Source organism: Oncorhynchus clarkii, chromosome 10 (assembly GCF_045791955.1).
Source record: "Oncorhynchus clarkii lewisi isolate Uvic-CL-2024 chromosome 10, UVic_Ocla_1.0, whole genome shotgun sequence".
In the NCBI taxonomy this organism is placed as follows: Eukaryota; Metazoa; Chordata; class Actinopteri; order Salmoniformes; family Salmonidae; genus Oncorhynchus; species Oncorhynchus clarkii.
In genome coordinates this window covers 51798193-51814578 of record NC_092156.1, presented here as the reverse complement: position 1 = coordinate 51814578, position 16386 = coordinate 51798193, and the positions used below count along the sequence as shown (strand labels likewise).

The 16386-nt window shown below is 42.0% G+C and overlaps 1 protein-coding gene across 2 annotated transcripts in view; it reads left to right on the top strand.

The window, feature by feature from the left end:
* Window positions 1–16386, top strand: part of LOC139418754 (c2cd2 like) — a 47130-nt gene that overhangs the window by 26917 nt on the left and 3827 nt on the right. The window contains exons 3-14 of one of the 2 annotated variants that reach the window (XM_071168429.1): window positions 3385–3480; window positions 3637–3756; window positions 4493–4600; window positions 5477–5590; window positions 5958–6069; window positions 6249–6381; window positions 6612–6676; window positions 9158–9279; window positions 9529–9697; window positions 11174–11281; window positions 15478–15611; window positions 15877–16102. In XM_071168429.1, coding sequence (XP_071024530.1) covers window positions 3385–3480; window positions 3637–3756; window positions 4493–4600; window positions 5477–5590; window positions 5958–6069; window positions 6249–6381; window positions 6612–6676; window positions 9158–9279; window positions 9529–9697; window positions 11174–11281; window positions 15478–15611; window positions 15877–16102 — 1507 coding nt within the window. Of the gene's footprint in view, window positions 1–3384; window positions 3481–3636; window positions 3757–4492; window positions 4601–5476; window positions 5591–5957; window positions 6070–6248; window positions 6382–6611; window positions 6677–9157; window positions 9280–9528; window positions 9713–11173; window positions 11282–15477; window positions 15612–15876; window positions 16103–16386 lie in introns of both variants that reach the window. The other variant, XM_071168428.1, reaches the window with a different exon arrangement.

Here is a 16386-nt window from a genome sequence, read left to right as displayed (position 1 = left end):
TAGTATGTGTGGATAGAAAACACTCTGAAGTTTCTAAAACTGGTTAAATCACGGCTGTGACTATAACAGATCGTGTGTTTCATTGAAAAACGCAAGAAAAACTGCTCTCTGAAAGCTAAAAATAATTTCCATAAGTCACTTTCATGGGTTGTTAAAAGAGGACAAAATTTAATATCGACCTGCATGCAATTCATACAAATTCCACACGGTGTCGCCATTGTCGTCATTTTCAATTGAATTTTTTGTTGGAAAATCCAACTATCTGGATTCCGTTTCTTCCAGTCTCCACCAGGATGCTGTGAATGTGGACAATGGCAGCCATTGATTTGCAGACGAGGAGCTATTGAATATACATCGCCCTGTAATCATTTTGATAGATTATAAACGTTTACTAATACCTAAAGTTGGATTACAAAAGGATTTCGAAGTGTTTTGTGAAAGTTTATCGTCTACTTTTTTAATTTAAAAAAATGACGCAGCGTTTAAAAACGATGTTTTTTTCTGAATGACACAGCTTCCATAGAAAGCTATTTTGGGTATATATGGACCGATTTAAACGAAAAAAAGACCCAATAGTGATGTTTATGGGGCATATAGGAGTGCCAAGAAAGAAGCTCGTCAAAGGTAATGAATGTTTTATATTTTATTTCTGCGTTTTGTGTTGCGCCGGATAAGCAAAGTCTTTGTTTACGTCGCATTCAGGCATTTTGAGGTGTTGCATGCTATCAGATAATAGCTTCTCATGCTTTCGCCGAAAAGCATTTTAAAAATCTGACTTGTTGGCTAGGTTCACAACGAGTGTAGCTTTAATTCAATACCCTGCTTGTGAATTTTGATCAAGGTTTGAGTTTTAACGAGTACATTTAGCATTTAGCGTAGCGCATTTGCATTTCCAGGTGCCTACTTGAGACATATGCGTCTCAAGTAGAATCAAGAAGTTAAAAATATATATATTTCAAAAACAAGGACATTTTTAAGTGACCCCAAACTTTTGGACGTTTTTCAAAGGTTTTCAGAAAGGAAAATCTATCCTGATGGACCTTATGGGTCCTCATGCAAATTTGTTCAGCATGAGGAAAGACGACTACATACAAAGTTTAAATTTTGTAGGTCAAACGAGGTGGCGGATATGAGGGTTTAAGTGAGACTGCTTGTTACTGCGCCACCTGTAGGCCAATCAGTGACATTCTTTTTGACAAAGTTTCTCGTGACCTTTAGTTTCTATGTCCCTGGCCATTCCCAGCCCTAGTCAGTGTCATCGCCTTGACCCCAATTATTATTTTATTTTTTCAGCTTCATTTACCTGGTCCTCCATCAGTGCGATCAATGGGAATATGACAATGATTATGGGCCTTTGACAATCCATTTCTTTGAGTACCAGCAGGGTCTGCTGGAAAATTTAACTCTTCCCAAACCCTGTGGGATGAATCCTGACAACGTCTTCTTCTCGAAGGAAGGTCTTCAACACTGAAAACTGTTCTTCTTTCAGAGCATGTATCTCCTCCAGTCTTTGTAAAATTGCTTTGATAGCAACACATTTTTTCTCCAGTAGCCGCCGCCATTGTTGTTTGCTTAACTTCCACGCATGTTGATAAAGTCATCAAGTAGGCCTGCTCTGGCCCAACCCATCGGTTTCTGTGACCAGTCAGACAGTCTAGAATGTGTTCACATTTTAGAAGGGGTCACATCCAGACTCATATCGGAGAAGAAACATTTGGGGGGAGTGGCTGGGCATTTGGCAGGAGAAATGTGGCCAGGCAAAAACTGAGGTACACAGTAGGTTAGAATGATTGAGCTGACAGTACCTTGTTTTTCCCTTCCATGCACCTCATGCTGCATCTATTTTTGTCTCCAGCCATTTATGTTGGCACAATATCTCCTTCCGAACCTCTCTCACCACACATGCACAAACATGCACACAAGCACATGTGTACTTAGAGACACACAGACAGACACACACACAACCTGGCCGCGTCACACCAGCCACCTCTTGCTTCCCTGCAGTTCCATTTGATGGCGATTTCAGTAAGACGATGAGCAACACATGCTCTGACAATAGGGGATTTGTTTCCCCCTCCCAGCTCTCTCCTCCTAAGCCAGTTAAAGCTACCCATTGAAACTTAACTTCTAATCCTCTGTCACCGGTACACAGAGATTCACAAAGGGGTCTCCAATCTCAAGTCATATTGGGGGGGCGGCAGGTAGCATAGTGGTGGGCCAGTGACCGAAAGGTTGCTGGATCGAATCCCTGAGCTGACAAGGTAAACGTCTGTCATTCTGCCCCTAAACAAGGCTGTTAACCCATTGTTCCCTGGTAGGCCATCATTTGAAATAAGAATTTGTTCTTAACTGACTTGCCTAATTAAATAAAGGTTAAATAAATAAAAAATTGAAATATCAGACCTCTGCTCTGAATCTAGTTGACTGGGTTATGTATTACAAATTGGCAAAATATCTAGCAGAATTTGATCAACACGAACTGACAACTCTCCGACTGTGGGATTTGGTTTTCATCATGGAGACCAGAGACTAGGATGCGATTGCTGCTGTCAACCAGGTGCACCTGGTCTGTGATGATGGCCCTGCCCACAACACAACAGGGAAATGAACATGTGAATGTATCATGGCAGTTCATTAAAATAAGCCTTTTCAATGAGCGTGCCATGGCAGCCGGGCTACTGGAGCATTCAGAGTATATTTTTCATCTCCTTGCCAATTCCTATGCACTTGCCAACAGCACAGAGAATCTAACTGTATTTTCCTTTTTACTGAAGTGACTGCAGTCTTTGCTCTGTCATTCTCACATGGAACAGATGGTGGTAGCAGACAGACAGACGTATGGGAGAACCTGTGTAGTATTATGCCACAGAATGGATTCAATGGGGACATGAAGTCATGGGTCTTGAACTAATGTACTATGACAGAGAATGGGTCCCTATCCTTACAATAAATATATTCTGTTGGTATTGCAAGGAAGCATTTGCATTTTTCACATACAAGCAATGGATTTGTGTCAGCCACATGCTTTGCATAGGCATTGTATCTCTCTGTATCGGGTGGTACGAAGTGCTGGGAGTTGTTTAATTGATGGGAAGCATATGCAATTTGTTTCAAGAGGAGTGTTACTAGAGGTACTTTTCACTGCAGGAAAAGCTCAGAATCTGATGTATTTGCATTTCAATGAAGTCAAGTCATAGTGAGGTCTCTTAGCAGCTGTTGGAGTTTAAGCCTGAGCAGGCAAGGCCATGCAAGGCCAACTCTATTATAATCTGTATCATTGCTACAAAAATCTGCTTAAATACTTCCTCCTTGTGTGTTTAAGCCCTCTAGATTAGACTGATGTACAATGTCTGATGTTTTTGCTTTTTGCTCTCTCTTGCTCAGAGCTCCATCCAGATCACCTTTGACAACAGTCTCCAGCTCCCTGCCTCTGCTATTGTAGACAGTGTGACCTGCACAGACCAATCACCTACCACTATGGTGAGTATCAACTAAACATGCATGCCTTTTCTAGAGGTTAACATGATATAGAACCCATGATGTGTTGTTTTTTATCATGACAAGACTTCTCATAGATCCATTTCTTCTAGTACATTATGGATTATAATGGTGGTCTCTTCCCTCTCCCTGCTCCAGGTCTTACAGTGTAAGTGTGCGGTTGACACTGTAACGTTCCCTGTGACTGTCACCCAGCAGTCACCTGCAGCTGTTTCCATGGATACCTACCAGATCACCATAAAGCCAATGCTGGCCCAGGTATGACACATCACCATGGTTTTGCATTTGTATGTTTGCATGTGTGTGCCTCTCAAAAAAAGTTAACCCTGTTGAGCTTTCACTTCATTGAATTGTCCTCAAATGGAATGGTGTACCTGCGTTGGATGAAACCTCATAGGCTTACGTATGCATATGTAAAATCACTTTCATTAAAATGAACTCTCCCACGCTTCATGACTATTCCATTGAGTTGAGCTATACTAAGTAGGGATAGTTCACTCAAATTACAAAATTACATTGGTTTCCTTACACTGTAAGCAGTCAATGGACAAGGTATGAAAGCAATCCATGCTTTGGTTTTGTTTACCTGGCCACTGTTTAAAATGCTAACTTTTTAGCATTTGTGGCAATAATCCAGTACAGGTCAATTTGCACCTTTTGCGCTTCATGTCCAAATCATCCTAAAGTATCCAAATATGTATTGTGTAACTTAATGAAGTTACTTTAAGATGGCTTGGACATGAAGTGACAAAATGCTAATATAGATACCATTGACTTGCATTGGAGTTGTGCCACAAATGCTAAAATGTTAGCATTTGAAACAGTGGCCAAGTAAACACAACCAAAGCATGGATTGCTGTCATACCTTATCCATAGACTGCTTTCAGTGTAAAGAAAGCAATTTGTCCTTTTGTAATTTGGGTGAACTATCCCTTTAAACCAGCTTGCGACTGACTGCCTGTAACATGCCTGTCCCCCTCTCCCCCCCAATCAGTTGGTGGTGCGTCTGGAGGAAGTAGAAGAAGAGGGTCTGCTGGTGTCCTGGACTTTCTCCCAGCAGCCGATCTCCCTCACCGTGGCCCCACGCAGGATCCAGAGAGAGGTGAGAAACAGTCACACTAAAGGTCCATTTATATCTTGCCAAGTCTAAAGAATGAAGTACCGTCGCTTATATGTGAATTCAATTCGGAGCATGTTGGGAATGTGTTGGAGGCCGTTGGTTGAAAATTTCCCCCTTATGGAGAATCTGATGGTCTCATCGGTTTGGCCTCCTATGACACTAGCAAATTACGATGGTCCTATTTTTATTCTTTATTTATTTTACCTTTATTTAACTAGGCAAGTCAGTTAAGAACAAATTCTTATTTTCAATGACGGCCTAGGAACAGTGGGTTAACTGCCTTGTTCAGGGGCAGAACGACAGATTTGTACCTTGTCAGCTCGGGGATTCGATCTTGCAACCTTTTGGTTACTAGTCCAACGCTCAAACCTGCCGCCCAATAAATAATATAATAATACTCGTAGGAAAGGTTTTCATCTTTAGCTCACAATCTGTCGATACTATACTATTAGAAAGGTACATTCTTTTATTATTTTTTAAATCTTGTGCATATTGTTTTGTATTGCAAGGTATTACTACTGCACTGTTGGAGCTAGAAACACAAGCCTTTCGCTGCACCTGCGATAACATCTGCAAATCAGTATACATGACCAATAAACTTTGATTTGATTGGAACCCTCTATGGAAAAGGTTCTACATGGAACCCAAAAGCAAAAGGGTTCTACCGGGAACCAAAAAGGGTTATTCAAAAGGTTATCCTATGGGGACAGCCAAAGAACCCTTTTAGGTTCTAGATACCACTTTTTTTTTCAGTCCAGGTCACCATACACCTAATCTGTTTATTATCTAATATATTTTAGTCTGTTTGGTGTACTTCTTGGTGGCAGGTAGCTTACTTTAGTGGTGTTTTGTGCTCAGGAGAGTGATGCAGAGATAGACCCGGACATGATTCGGGAGCTGGTGAAGGATACTCTGTTTAGCACACAGCCAGCCATGATCCTCAACCTCAGGGCCTGTGTGTCCAGCACTATGGTAAGAACATTGCACTACAACTACGCTGCAAGTGTTTTCCTTCCATTAGAGTTGTTTTTAGCCTGCTACATCAGACTAGAAGCATCAAAACTGAGGCAGAAATCAAAAGCAGCGAGAGCTCACATCACATCACTGACTTGATGCTTCTGCATACGGAATAGCGTGTCTCATTGAAACGCACCCAAATGTAGTCAACTGCGGCTAGTAGGCATGGGAAAAACCAACATGCGAAACATGCAGTATAATTACCATTACCACTGGTAAAACCTTCCCAATAGGATGAACCAAGAGCTATGACTAAATGTTTTATGTTCTAGTGATTTGACTCTCTGGTCTTTAATTCCATTTCTCTCTTTATGACTTACAGTTCCCCAGGGCAACAGGCCTAACCCCGACAGGTCTGACCCCCCCGTCCCAGAGTTTACCCCCCATACGAAGGCTCCTGCTTCGCCAGCTCAGGGGAACCTGCCTCAGAGCAGGTCAGCTATATCACATCAGCCACGACCCACCATCTTCTCCCAAAAACCAGAGTCGATTACTGTGTGTGTGTGTGTGTGTGTGTGTGTGTGTGTGTGTGTGTGTGTGTGTGTGTGTGTGTGTGTGTGTGTGTGTGTGTGTGTGTGTGTGTGTGTGTGTGTGTGTGTGTGTGTGTGTGTAGCCAAGTCATGCAGTTCAGGGGAGCTGTGCTGTACCGTGAGCCTGGATCAGCCATCAACAGAAAGGAGGACCTGCTTCCTGCCTGCAACCCCCAGCCCTGACACCTCACTGGACTGGAGTGAGGACATCTCACTGTAAGACAGCTAGCTATAGCCCAGCCAGCCGCTGGCAGTCACACACATACGACCTGATTATAGATATGAATTATTGATATTTTACAACAGAAACAAACTACAATAATTATTCAACAATGATTTTACCATCAAGTGAAAACTCTAAATAGAATGCACTCATTGTTTGACACTGTTATGCCTACTGTGAGTCTAACATACAATCTTTGATTATCTGTGATTGTGTTCTGCAGGGATCTGGCTCCAGAAACCAAAGAGCTGAGAGTGAGAATGCTGGAGAAGACCACCAAGGGGGAACGTAAGGCTCCTCTCAATTAGATACTTATTATTAAAGGTCATAGATTAATGAGAAATTGCCTATCTACTTTTGTAAAGACTATAGACCCTCTACACCAGTGGTTCCCAAACGTTTTATAGTCCAGTACCCCTTCAACCTCCAGCTGCGTAACCCCTCTACTAGCGCCAGGGTCAGCGTACTCTCAAATGTTGTTTTTTTTGTTGCCAGTATTGTAAGTCTGCCACGCACACTATGCGATACATTTATTAAACATAAGAATGAGTGTGTCACAACCCGCTTCGTGGGAAGTGACAAAGAGCTTTTATAGGAACAGGGCACAAATAATAATATAATAATAATCAATCATTTTTCTCTTTATTTAGCCATCTTACATATAAAACCTTATTTGTTCATCAAAAATTGTGAATAACACACCACAGGTTAATGAGAAGGGTGTGCTTGAAAGGATGCACATAACTCTGCAGTGTTGGGTTATATTGGAGAGAGTCTCAGTCTTAAATCCTTTTCCACACACAGTCTGTGCCTGTATTTCGTTTTCATGCTAGTGAGGGCCGAGAATCCACTCTCACATAGGTACGTGGTTGCAAAGGGCATCAGTGTCTTAACAGTGCAATTTGCCAAGGCAGGATACCTTGAGAGCAGCCCAATCCAGAAATCTGACAGTAGCTTTTGATTAAATTAAATTTTCACAGAACCCCTTTTGCAATTTGGATTTTGAGGCAGGGCATGAAAGGGATAATGAATCCAGTTGTTTGTGTCATCTGTTTCGGGAAAGTACCTGCGTAATTGCGCACCCAACTCACTCAGGTGCTTCGCTATATCACATTTGACATTGTCCGTAAGCTTGAGTTCATTTGCACACAAAAAATGATGCAATGATGGAAAGACCTGTGTGTTGTCCTTGTTAATGCAGACAGATAAGAGCTCCAACTTCTTAATCATAGCCTCAATTTTGTTCCACACATTAAATATAGTTACGGAGAGTCCCTGTAATCCTAGATTCAGATCATTCAGGCAGGAAAAAACATCACCCTGATATGCCAGTCGTGTGAGAAACTCGTCATCATGCAAGTGGTCAGACAAGTGAAAAATGATGGTCAGTGAAAACTTTAATCTCGTCTCTCAATTCCAAAAAACATGTCAATACTTTGCCCCTTGATAACCAGCGCACTTCTGTATGTTGTAAAAGCATTACATGGTCACTGCCCATATCATTGCATAATGCAGAAAATACACAAGATGATGTCTTCCTCTTCTGCAAACCACTGGAAACGGACATATACCAGGAGCTGTGCCAGGCCTGCCACGTCTGTTGACTCATCCAGCTGTAACGCATAGAATTCACTGGGTTGTATGTGAAGCAGTAATTTTTTCAAAACATCTCCTGCCATGTCACTGATGCGTCGTGAAATGGTGTGGTATGATGATAGCATTGTCCCAACCATATCCGCGGCAGCAGGGAGAATTAAGTCCTCCACAATAGTATGGGGCTTGCCTGTCCTAGCCACTCGGTAGGACAGGCAGGCACTGTTGCGTCTTTATAAGGAGAGACCCAAATGCAGACACAGGAAGCAGATGGTTGAGCTCCGATATTTATTAATCCAAGGGGTAGGTAAAAGGTAGGTCGGGGACAGGCAAGAGTTCAATAACCAGATCCGAGTCCAAACAGTACAAGGGGATAGGCAGGGTTGAAGACAGAACAGGCAGAGTGGTCAGGCAGGTGGGTTCAGAGTCAGGACAGGCAAGGGTCGAAACCAGGAGGACTAGAACCAAAAGAGACTGGGGAAAAAAAATAGGAGCAAGGAAAACCGCTGGTTGACTTAGCAAACAAGGCAAACTGGCACAGAGACAGGAAACAGGGATATATACACTGGGGATAATAAGCGACACCTAGAGGGGGTGGAGTCAATCACAAGTACAGGTGAAACAGTCTGACAGTCTTAATTCTCGCTCAAAAAACTCCTGTTTTTTTTCTTCAAATTGGCATGTTTTGTTTCTAAATGTCTGTGAAAGAGTAAAGGTTTCCCGCGAGAGAGTAACGGAGTAATGGATGTTAATTATTTGACTAGGCTACCTGTATTTGACATTGTGTTGTTATTTTGCTGAGCACTGGATGGTTTAATTTTATTTTGGCAGTGAAACGAGACTATTCAGGCGAGAGAAAAAAATCACCCAAATGTATAGCCCTGTTTAAAAATATAAAAAAATCTTATGTGAATCAAATTTTTATTTGGCGTACCCCCGACGGCATTGCGCGTACCCATGAGCACAATTCCTGCCTGCATTATAATCCGAACTTTTGATTTGTTGGGAGATTTGTCCAAGAGAATCCTTTGTGATTCCCAGAAGTAGGGCTGTTGCCCTAGTTTGGGATTTCCAATATTCAAACCATTTTTCAAATGTCATGTTATACTCTAAGTAAGCAAACACTGTGATGTTGTCTTCTCTGTATTTCTATGCTTAGTCTTTCTCTTTTGGCAGAATTCTTGTCTGGCTTTGCCTCGCTACCCTTGGACCTCACCCGCAGAGCTCCTACTGGTCAGCATGTGCTGTCAGTCAGCCCAGGGCACGGCCTGGCACCCAATGCTACGGTCACCTTTGAGGTGAATGGCATGTGATACGTGGAATGCTGTTCCAAAGTGTGTAGATAATAAGTTGGTGTGTTACAACATAGATGACATAGAAATACAATTACAGAACATTGATTTGAATGGAGAGTGTTCTCTCTTATCATATCAATGTATTGTGGAGCACTCCACATGATAATCCTAGAGGGTAAAACATAGTACATAACAATACTTCCAACACAGTCCATAACATTAATGGTAATCTGGGTCCCTCTCCACCTGTAGCTGGTGTACCTGGAGGTAGTGGACCCCCTTGGAGCTCACTACACCACGCCCCTCCGCACCTCCATCACCCCGACCAAGAAGGTGGATGTGGACCGGACCATCATGCCAGACGGCACCATCGTCACCACCGTCACCACCATACAGTCACGACCCAGACCGGGAAAACTAGGTACAGTAGGTCTGGGTGAGTTAGCATATGGAGGGGCCGGAGAGTGGACTGTAGCTAATCATAATGACATATGATATTGATTTCTTGATAGTACTGATTCTATGAAAAAAAGAGGATTGCAACCCTGCACCCTGCATGCCAATTCTTCATTTTACTATACTCTATTGCAATGGTGGAAAAGTACTCAATTGTCATACTTAAGTAAAAGTAAAGATACCTTAATAGAAAGTGACTCAAGTGAAAGTCACCCAGTAAAATACTACTTGAGTAAAAGTCTAAAAGTATTTGGTTTTAAATATACTTAACTATCAAAATTAAATGCAATCTCTAAAATGTACTTAAGTATCAAAAGTAAAGGTATAAACCATTTCAAATTCCATATATGAAGCAAACCAGACTGCATAAATGTATATATATTTTTTTATTGACGAATAGCCAGGGACACACTCCAACACTCCAACACCAGATCAGAGGCAGTAGGGATGTTCCCTTGATACTTATCAAGGGAACTGTCAACACTTTGTTCAACACTTTATAAGCCATAAAATACACATTCTCCCTATTCCATATGTTTAGAGGTTAATGTTGCATAGTCGTACATTCTGAGCGGTAGATCTCGGCTTGCATTTTGACTCAGAAAGTGATCTTGACTCAGAAAAGGTTGGTGACCACTGCAATAGAGCAGTGGTGTAAAGTACTTAAGTAAAAATACTTTAAAGTACTTCTTAAGTTGTTTTTTGGGGTATCTGTACTTTACTTTTTATATTTTGGTTAACTTTTACTTCACTACATTCCTAAAGAAAATAATGTACTTTTTACTCCTTACACCCAAAAAGATGGGTGTGTGAATTTGTGTGAATTTGACCATTTTCCTGTCAAAATGTAATGAGTACTCAGAACGTACGCCTATGCAACATTAACCTCTAAACATATGGAATAGGGAGAATGTGTATTTTATGGCTTATAAAGTGTTGAACAAAGTGTTGACTAAATCATAAACTAAATCTTAAACTAAATCATAAATCTACTCATAAAAACATCAGCTCTTTGCTGTATTCGTTGAGTCGCTCTCTAGTCATGGTTTTTAAATCTCATAGTATCAACTTTGCTGTGCATTTTAGGCTTCTTTTTACAGTCTATGGCTTGAGGAAATCTGATTGGCCAGCGGTAGGCCCATAGGTGCACTTAATTTGCTCTCTGGGCCTGCCGGGTAGGTGGAGTTCTAACTTCAGACACATGAAATGGTTCAAAATGGGAACACTTTGCCTTCCCGGTGCTAGGGCTGCTGAATCAAGTGCACCTACGGCCAACAGCATGGGAAAAAAAATACAAAATAGGAACACAAGGCTTTATCATCGGGGTTTTTATCAAAATGTTTGGTAATCGACAAGGAATGCGTTGGAGATCGACGAGTTGGTGACCACTGCTCTGTTGCTTCTATTGACCCTCACATCCTCTGTCTCTGCGTTTACTCAGGTGACTCTCCCTCGCGGTCCCCGTCCAAAGTGGAGGTGACAGAGAAAGGGACCATATTCCTCACTGATGGCTGCCATAGCAGGACCAGCTCCAGCCCTACTCTAAGCAGTGAGTTATGTTCCTCCATCGTTTCATAGCCTGGTCTCAGATCTGTTTGTGCTGTCTTGCCAACTCCTATGGTCATTGTTATAGTCATTATTATCACAAACAGATCTGGGGCCAGGCTAATGGCTCCACACTCCTCAACACTTTCTTCCACAGATATTTATTCTAGTATTTTTCAACATGATACATCCAGTGGGTCCTCATTTAGTAGTTGTGTCACGTTATGGTGCATTACAGCGCTTGCCGTTATGGCTCATTCAAGGCACCAGAGGGCATCTTTGAGCACATCTACTCCAGCCTGAGTTAAATAAATACTGTGGTGAGCAGTAGTGGTGCGTGGGTCAGCTATTTGTTCACCCGCACCCGCAATTGCTAATAACCCATCTGCAACACATGATATATGTGAAAATCTTAGGCCCGCACCCGACCCTAACCCTCAAATATAGAAAATGTGCTGTAGGCTACAGTTAGAGACACCAGAAAGATTTCTTGACAAGGGGTGCAGGATTTTTTGTTGTTGCCTAATTTTATATATGTTTCTGCTTATAATTTCCAACATTTTGGTAGGCTATTTGTTAGTCAACTTGTCTATAATTAGATACATGCATCTTCTCTTCTGTCATTACATGTTTCCCTAGTAGACTTCAGAAACCCTTGCTCACCAGAATGTCATAAATGATCAAATGAATGCTTCAATCTAGTTGACATCAGTAAAGTTTTCTGTCATCTCTGCTTCTTTCGTGGTGCAAAGATGTTTAACAATAACTCAGCCCCAAAAAATTTGACCGGTGGTAAGGAAATAGAAAGCTGTGAAAACGATATATTATGTGGTTGAAATACTATCAGCTTTTATGATGCTGATAAAGACAGCACAGGCGGTCCCTAATTGTGCATTCACATTCTCTCAAGCTTAAATGCTTAAAGAAAGAAATCATATATCTCCACTCTTGTTCCCGAGTGAAAATGTACAATTTGTGTATTATTTTACTGCAAGAAATGCTTAATTCTGCAGGAGTTAATAGTAAGACTATGTGAGAGGTTATAGACCTACAGTCAGTGTAATAATTAAAACATAAATGGGATAGCACTTTGATAGACCAGAGCCTTAGATATGCAGTTTTAGAAACTGCTCTTCATTTTGTAAGCATTACATAGCAAAGTAGCCAGAAGGTTGTGGATTCACAGACCACTGTGGACAAGGGTAGGGGTGAAATGATATCCATTATAATAAAAGCACTGCATGAATCTATCATGTTATTTGCGGTCCGAGGAAAAAATTGCTTTTCATAAATGCATTTCATGCAATTCTGCATCATTTTACATAACTGGAGACAGGCAGAATATATCTATATTTTTTTATACCACAACAGAGCATGACAGCGAATGAGCTCTTGCTGCAGCACCGGATATGTTTGATTACTACAGTGGCTTGCGAAAGTATTCACCCCCCTTGGCATTTTTCCTATTTTGTTGCCCTACATCCTGGAATTAAAATATATTTTTTTGGGTGGGTTTGTATCATTTGATTTACACAACATGCCTACCACTTTGAAGATGCAAAATATTTTTTATTGTGAATCAAACAAGAAAAAAAATATATTATGTCAAAGTCAATAGTTTGTAGAGCCACCTTTTGCAGCAATTACAGCTGCAAGTCTCTTGGGGTATGTCTCTATAAGCTTGGCACATCTGGCCACTGGGATCTTTGCCCATTCTTCAAGGCAAAACTGCTCCAGCTCCTTCAAGTTGGATGGGTTCCACTGGTGTACAGCAATCTTTAAGTCATACCACAGATTCTCAATTGGATTGAGGTCTGGGCTTTGACTAGGCCATTCCAAGACATTTAAATGTTTCCCCTTAAACCACTCGAGTGTTGCTTTACCAGTATGCTTAGGGTCATTGTCCGTCCTAGTCTCAAATCTCTGCAAGACTGAAACAGGTTTCCCTCAAGAATTTCCCTGTATTTAGCGCCATCCTTCAAATCTGAATACAGATATTAAGCTGTTGGTCAAAGATACCTTTTTTTTTAAAGTAGGGGCGTGGATCAGAAAACCAGTCAATATCTGGCATAACTAACATTTGCCTCATGCAGCGCCACACATCTCCTTTGCATAGAGTTGATGAGGATGTTGATTGTGGAATGTTGTCCCACTCCTCTTCAATGGCTGTGAAGTTGCTAGATATTAACGGGAACTGGATCACGCTGTCGTACACGTTGATCCAGAGCATCCCAAACATGCTCAATGGGTGACATGTCTGGTGAGTATTGTCACGAACCGACTTGAAGTCCGTAGCAAGAGGAGACAACGTGGAGATTAGGAATAACAAAAATATATTTATTAACTGAAGTAACGTAAATACAATTAACAATGGTGTGTGTGTGTAGTCAGTAATCAGTTGTGTAAGTGAGTGGTTGCATCCATAAATGTGATAATGAGGAGTGTTGAAAGGTGCCAAAGCAGACAAACAAAACAGTGTGTCTGCATGGAGAAAGTCTCCTCAATGAATGGGGAAGAGGTGGATTTATCCCAGGACACACCCGGGCCCAGGTGTGTCCCATGTCGCTCACCACCCTCCCAGCTCCACCAACCGACATCCTGTTAAGGAAAGCAAGAGCAAAGAGAAAGAATTCGGCAGACAGAGTGGGAGGGTTGTCACAGTATTCAGGCCATGGAAGAATTGGGACATTTTCAGCATCCAGGAATTGTGTACAAATCCTTGAGACATTATCATGCTGAAACATTAGAAGATGGTGGCAGATGAATGGCACGGCAATGGGTCTTAGGATCTCGTCACGGTATCTCTGTGCATTCAAATTGCCATAGATAAAATGCAATTGTGTTCAATGTCCATAGCTTATGCCTGCCCATACCATAACCCCACCGCCACCATGCGGCACTCTGTTCACAATGTTGCCATCAGCAAACCGCTCGCCCACAAGACGTCATACCATCTGGCCGGTACAGTTGAAACCGGTATTCATCCGTGAAGAGCACACGTCTCCAGCCAGTGGCCATCAAAGGTGAGCATTTTCCCGCTGAAGTTGATTACGACGCCAAGCTGCAGTCAGCTCTAGACCATGGTGAGGACGATGAGCACGCAGATGAGCTTCCCTGAGACGATTTCTGAGAGTTTTGCAGAAATTCTTCGGTTGTGCAAACCCACAGATTCATCAGCTGTCCAAGTGGCAGGTCTCAGACGATCCCACAGGTAAAGAAGTTGGATGTGGAGGTCCTGGGCTGCACGTGGTCAGCAGTTGTGGGACCGAGTGAACGTACTGCCAAATTCTCTAAAACGACGTTGGAGGCGGCACATGGTGGAGAAATTAACATTCAATTCTCTGGTAACAGCTGTGTTGGACATTCCTGCTGTCAGCATGTCAACTGCACGCTCCCTCAACTTGAGACCTCTGTGGCAATGTGTTGTGTAACAAAACTGCACATTGTAGAGTGACCTTTATTTGCCCCAGTACAAGGTGCACCTGTGTAATGCTATTTAATCAGCTTCTTGATATGCCACACCTGTCAGGTGGATGGATTATCTTGGTAGAAATGCTCACTAACTGGTGTAAACAAATTTGTTAATAACATATCTGGGAACTTTTATTTGAGCTCATTAAAAACATGTGACCAACACTTTACATGATGCGTTTATATTTTTGTTCAGTGTAATTGCCTTTTGTAATTGCCAGTGTGCATAAATGAGGCCCATACAGACGACTTGCCTGTCAGTTTTTCCTCCCTGTACTCTTTCATTCAGTTTCTTCTTCACATCAGAAAATAATGACTCTAGTCCTTAAGAAACTCACTTTATGTAGACTAGAACTATTACCCTTTCCACACTGTGGTAATTAAAGCCAGTTTGTTATTTTAGAATGATTTCTGTTTTTCTTTTGTCTACTGCCCACATCTTATTGTCACAATAGAAACGTTCTCCATTTATTCTTATTCGTGCTTATGAATTTAACATGTTAAATCTGACTGCACTATTTAATTTGTCTGTTTGTTTTAAAAGAGAGAGGAGAGGGAGAGAAACCAAAGGCAAATCAGCATTCCCCCTTGCGATGGTGTGACGCAGTCTACCACGACCTGCCACAGTTTACCGCAAATGTGCTGCGGCATAACTTCAACTTTTAATTGAGGAACAACTGTGTATGACTAGTGTTTTGTGACTGTGTGTTTGTGACTGTTTGTGTCTAGCTGATAGTCCCCTGTCCAATGGGCTGGACCCGGTGGCTGACACGGCTATAAGACAGCTGACGGAGAACGCCAGCAAGGTGTCCAAGAAGACTCCCACTAAACGGAGCACGCTCATCATCTCTGGCGTGTCAAAGGTTAGAAACAAACAGTGGTGTCCAAACCATAGAAATAGAATCTAGAGCATCTAGAGCTGTTCTCTGCCAATCTCACAACACACTGTGCTGATGGGTCTGGTGCTGGAGTAGCTCGGAATACATAAATTGTATACATATTGTTACATTTAGGTTTTGTAATCATGTAGGACATTAGTTTCATTAGGCTCAAATAGAAGTACTGTAGTTTGGGCCTCAGTGTCTGTTGTCTCCTGTGGGTGAAATTTAAATTAATTTAATACCTCAGGTTCCCATCTCGGAGGATGACTGTGGCCTGTCTTGTGGCTACGCTGCAGCCATGGATGCTGCCCTGCAGGGAGGAGGAGCCTCCAACTACTATGGGGCGGGGCAACATCAGGAAGCAGACGAGACCACGCCCTCGGATGTGTCTGAGCGGCCGTCTGTCGATGACGTGGAGTCAGAAACGGGCTCCACTGGGGCCCTGGAGACACGCAGCCTCAAAGACCATAAAGGTACCAGGCTGCCAGAGCCCTGGCTGGGCCTGCTTCAGACCAATTCTACTCAATCTCTATGGAGAGATACTCTGGCTGTCCCGAGTACTTCTCTCTGGAAATGTACAGTATTTTATAGAATCAAGAAAATACAATAAGAGGAAATTGTGTTGTGGTTTGCATCATCTTACGAGGATAATTAGATATGGATGTAAATTAATATGTAAATGTTTTGATATAAATTTATGGTATTTATGTAAACTGCAATATCAATATTGTATTTTCCAAATCACCATAATACACCA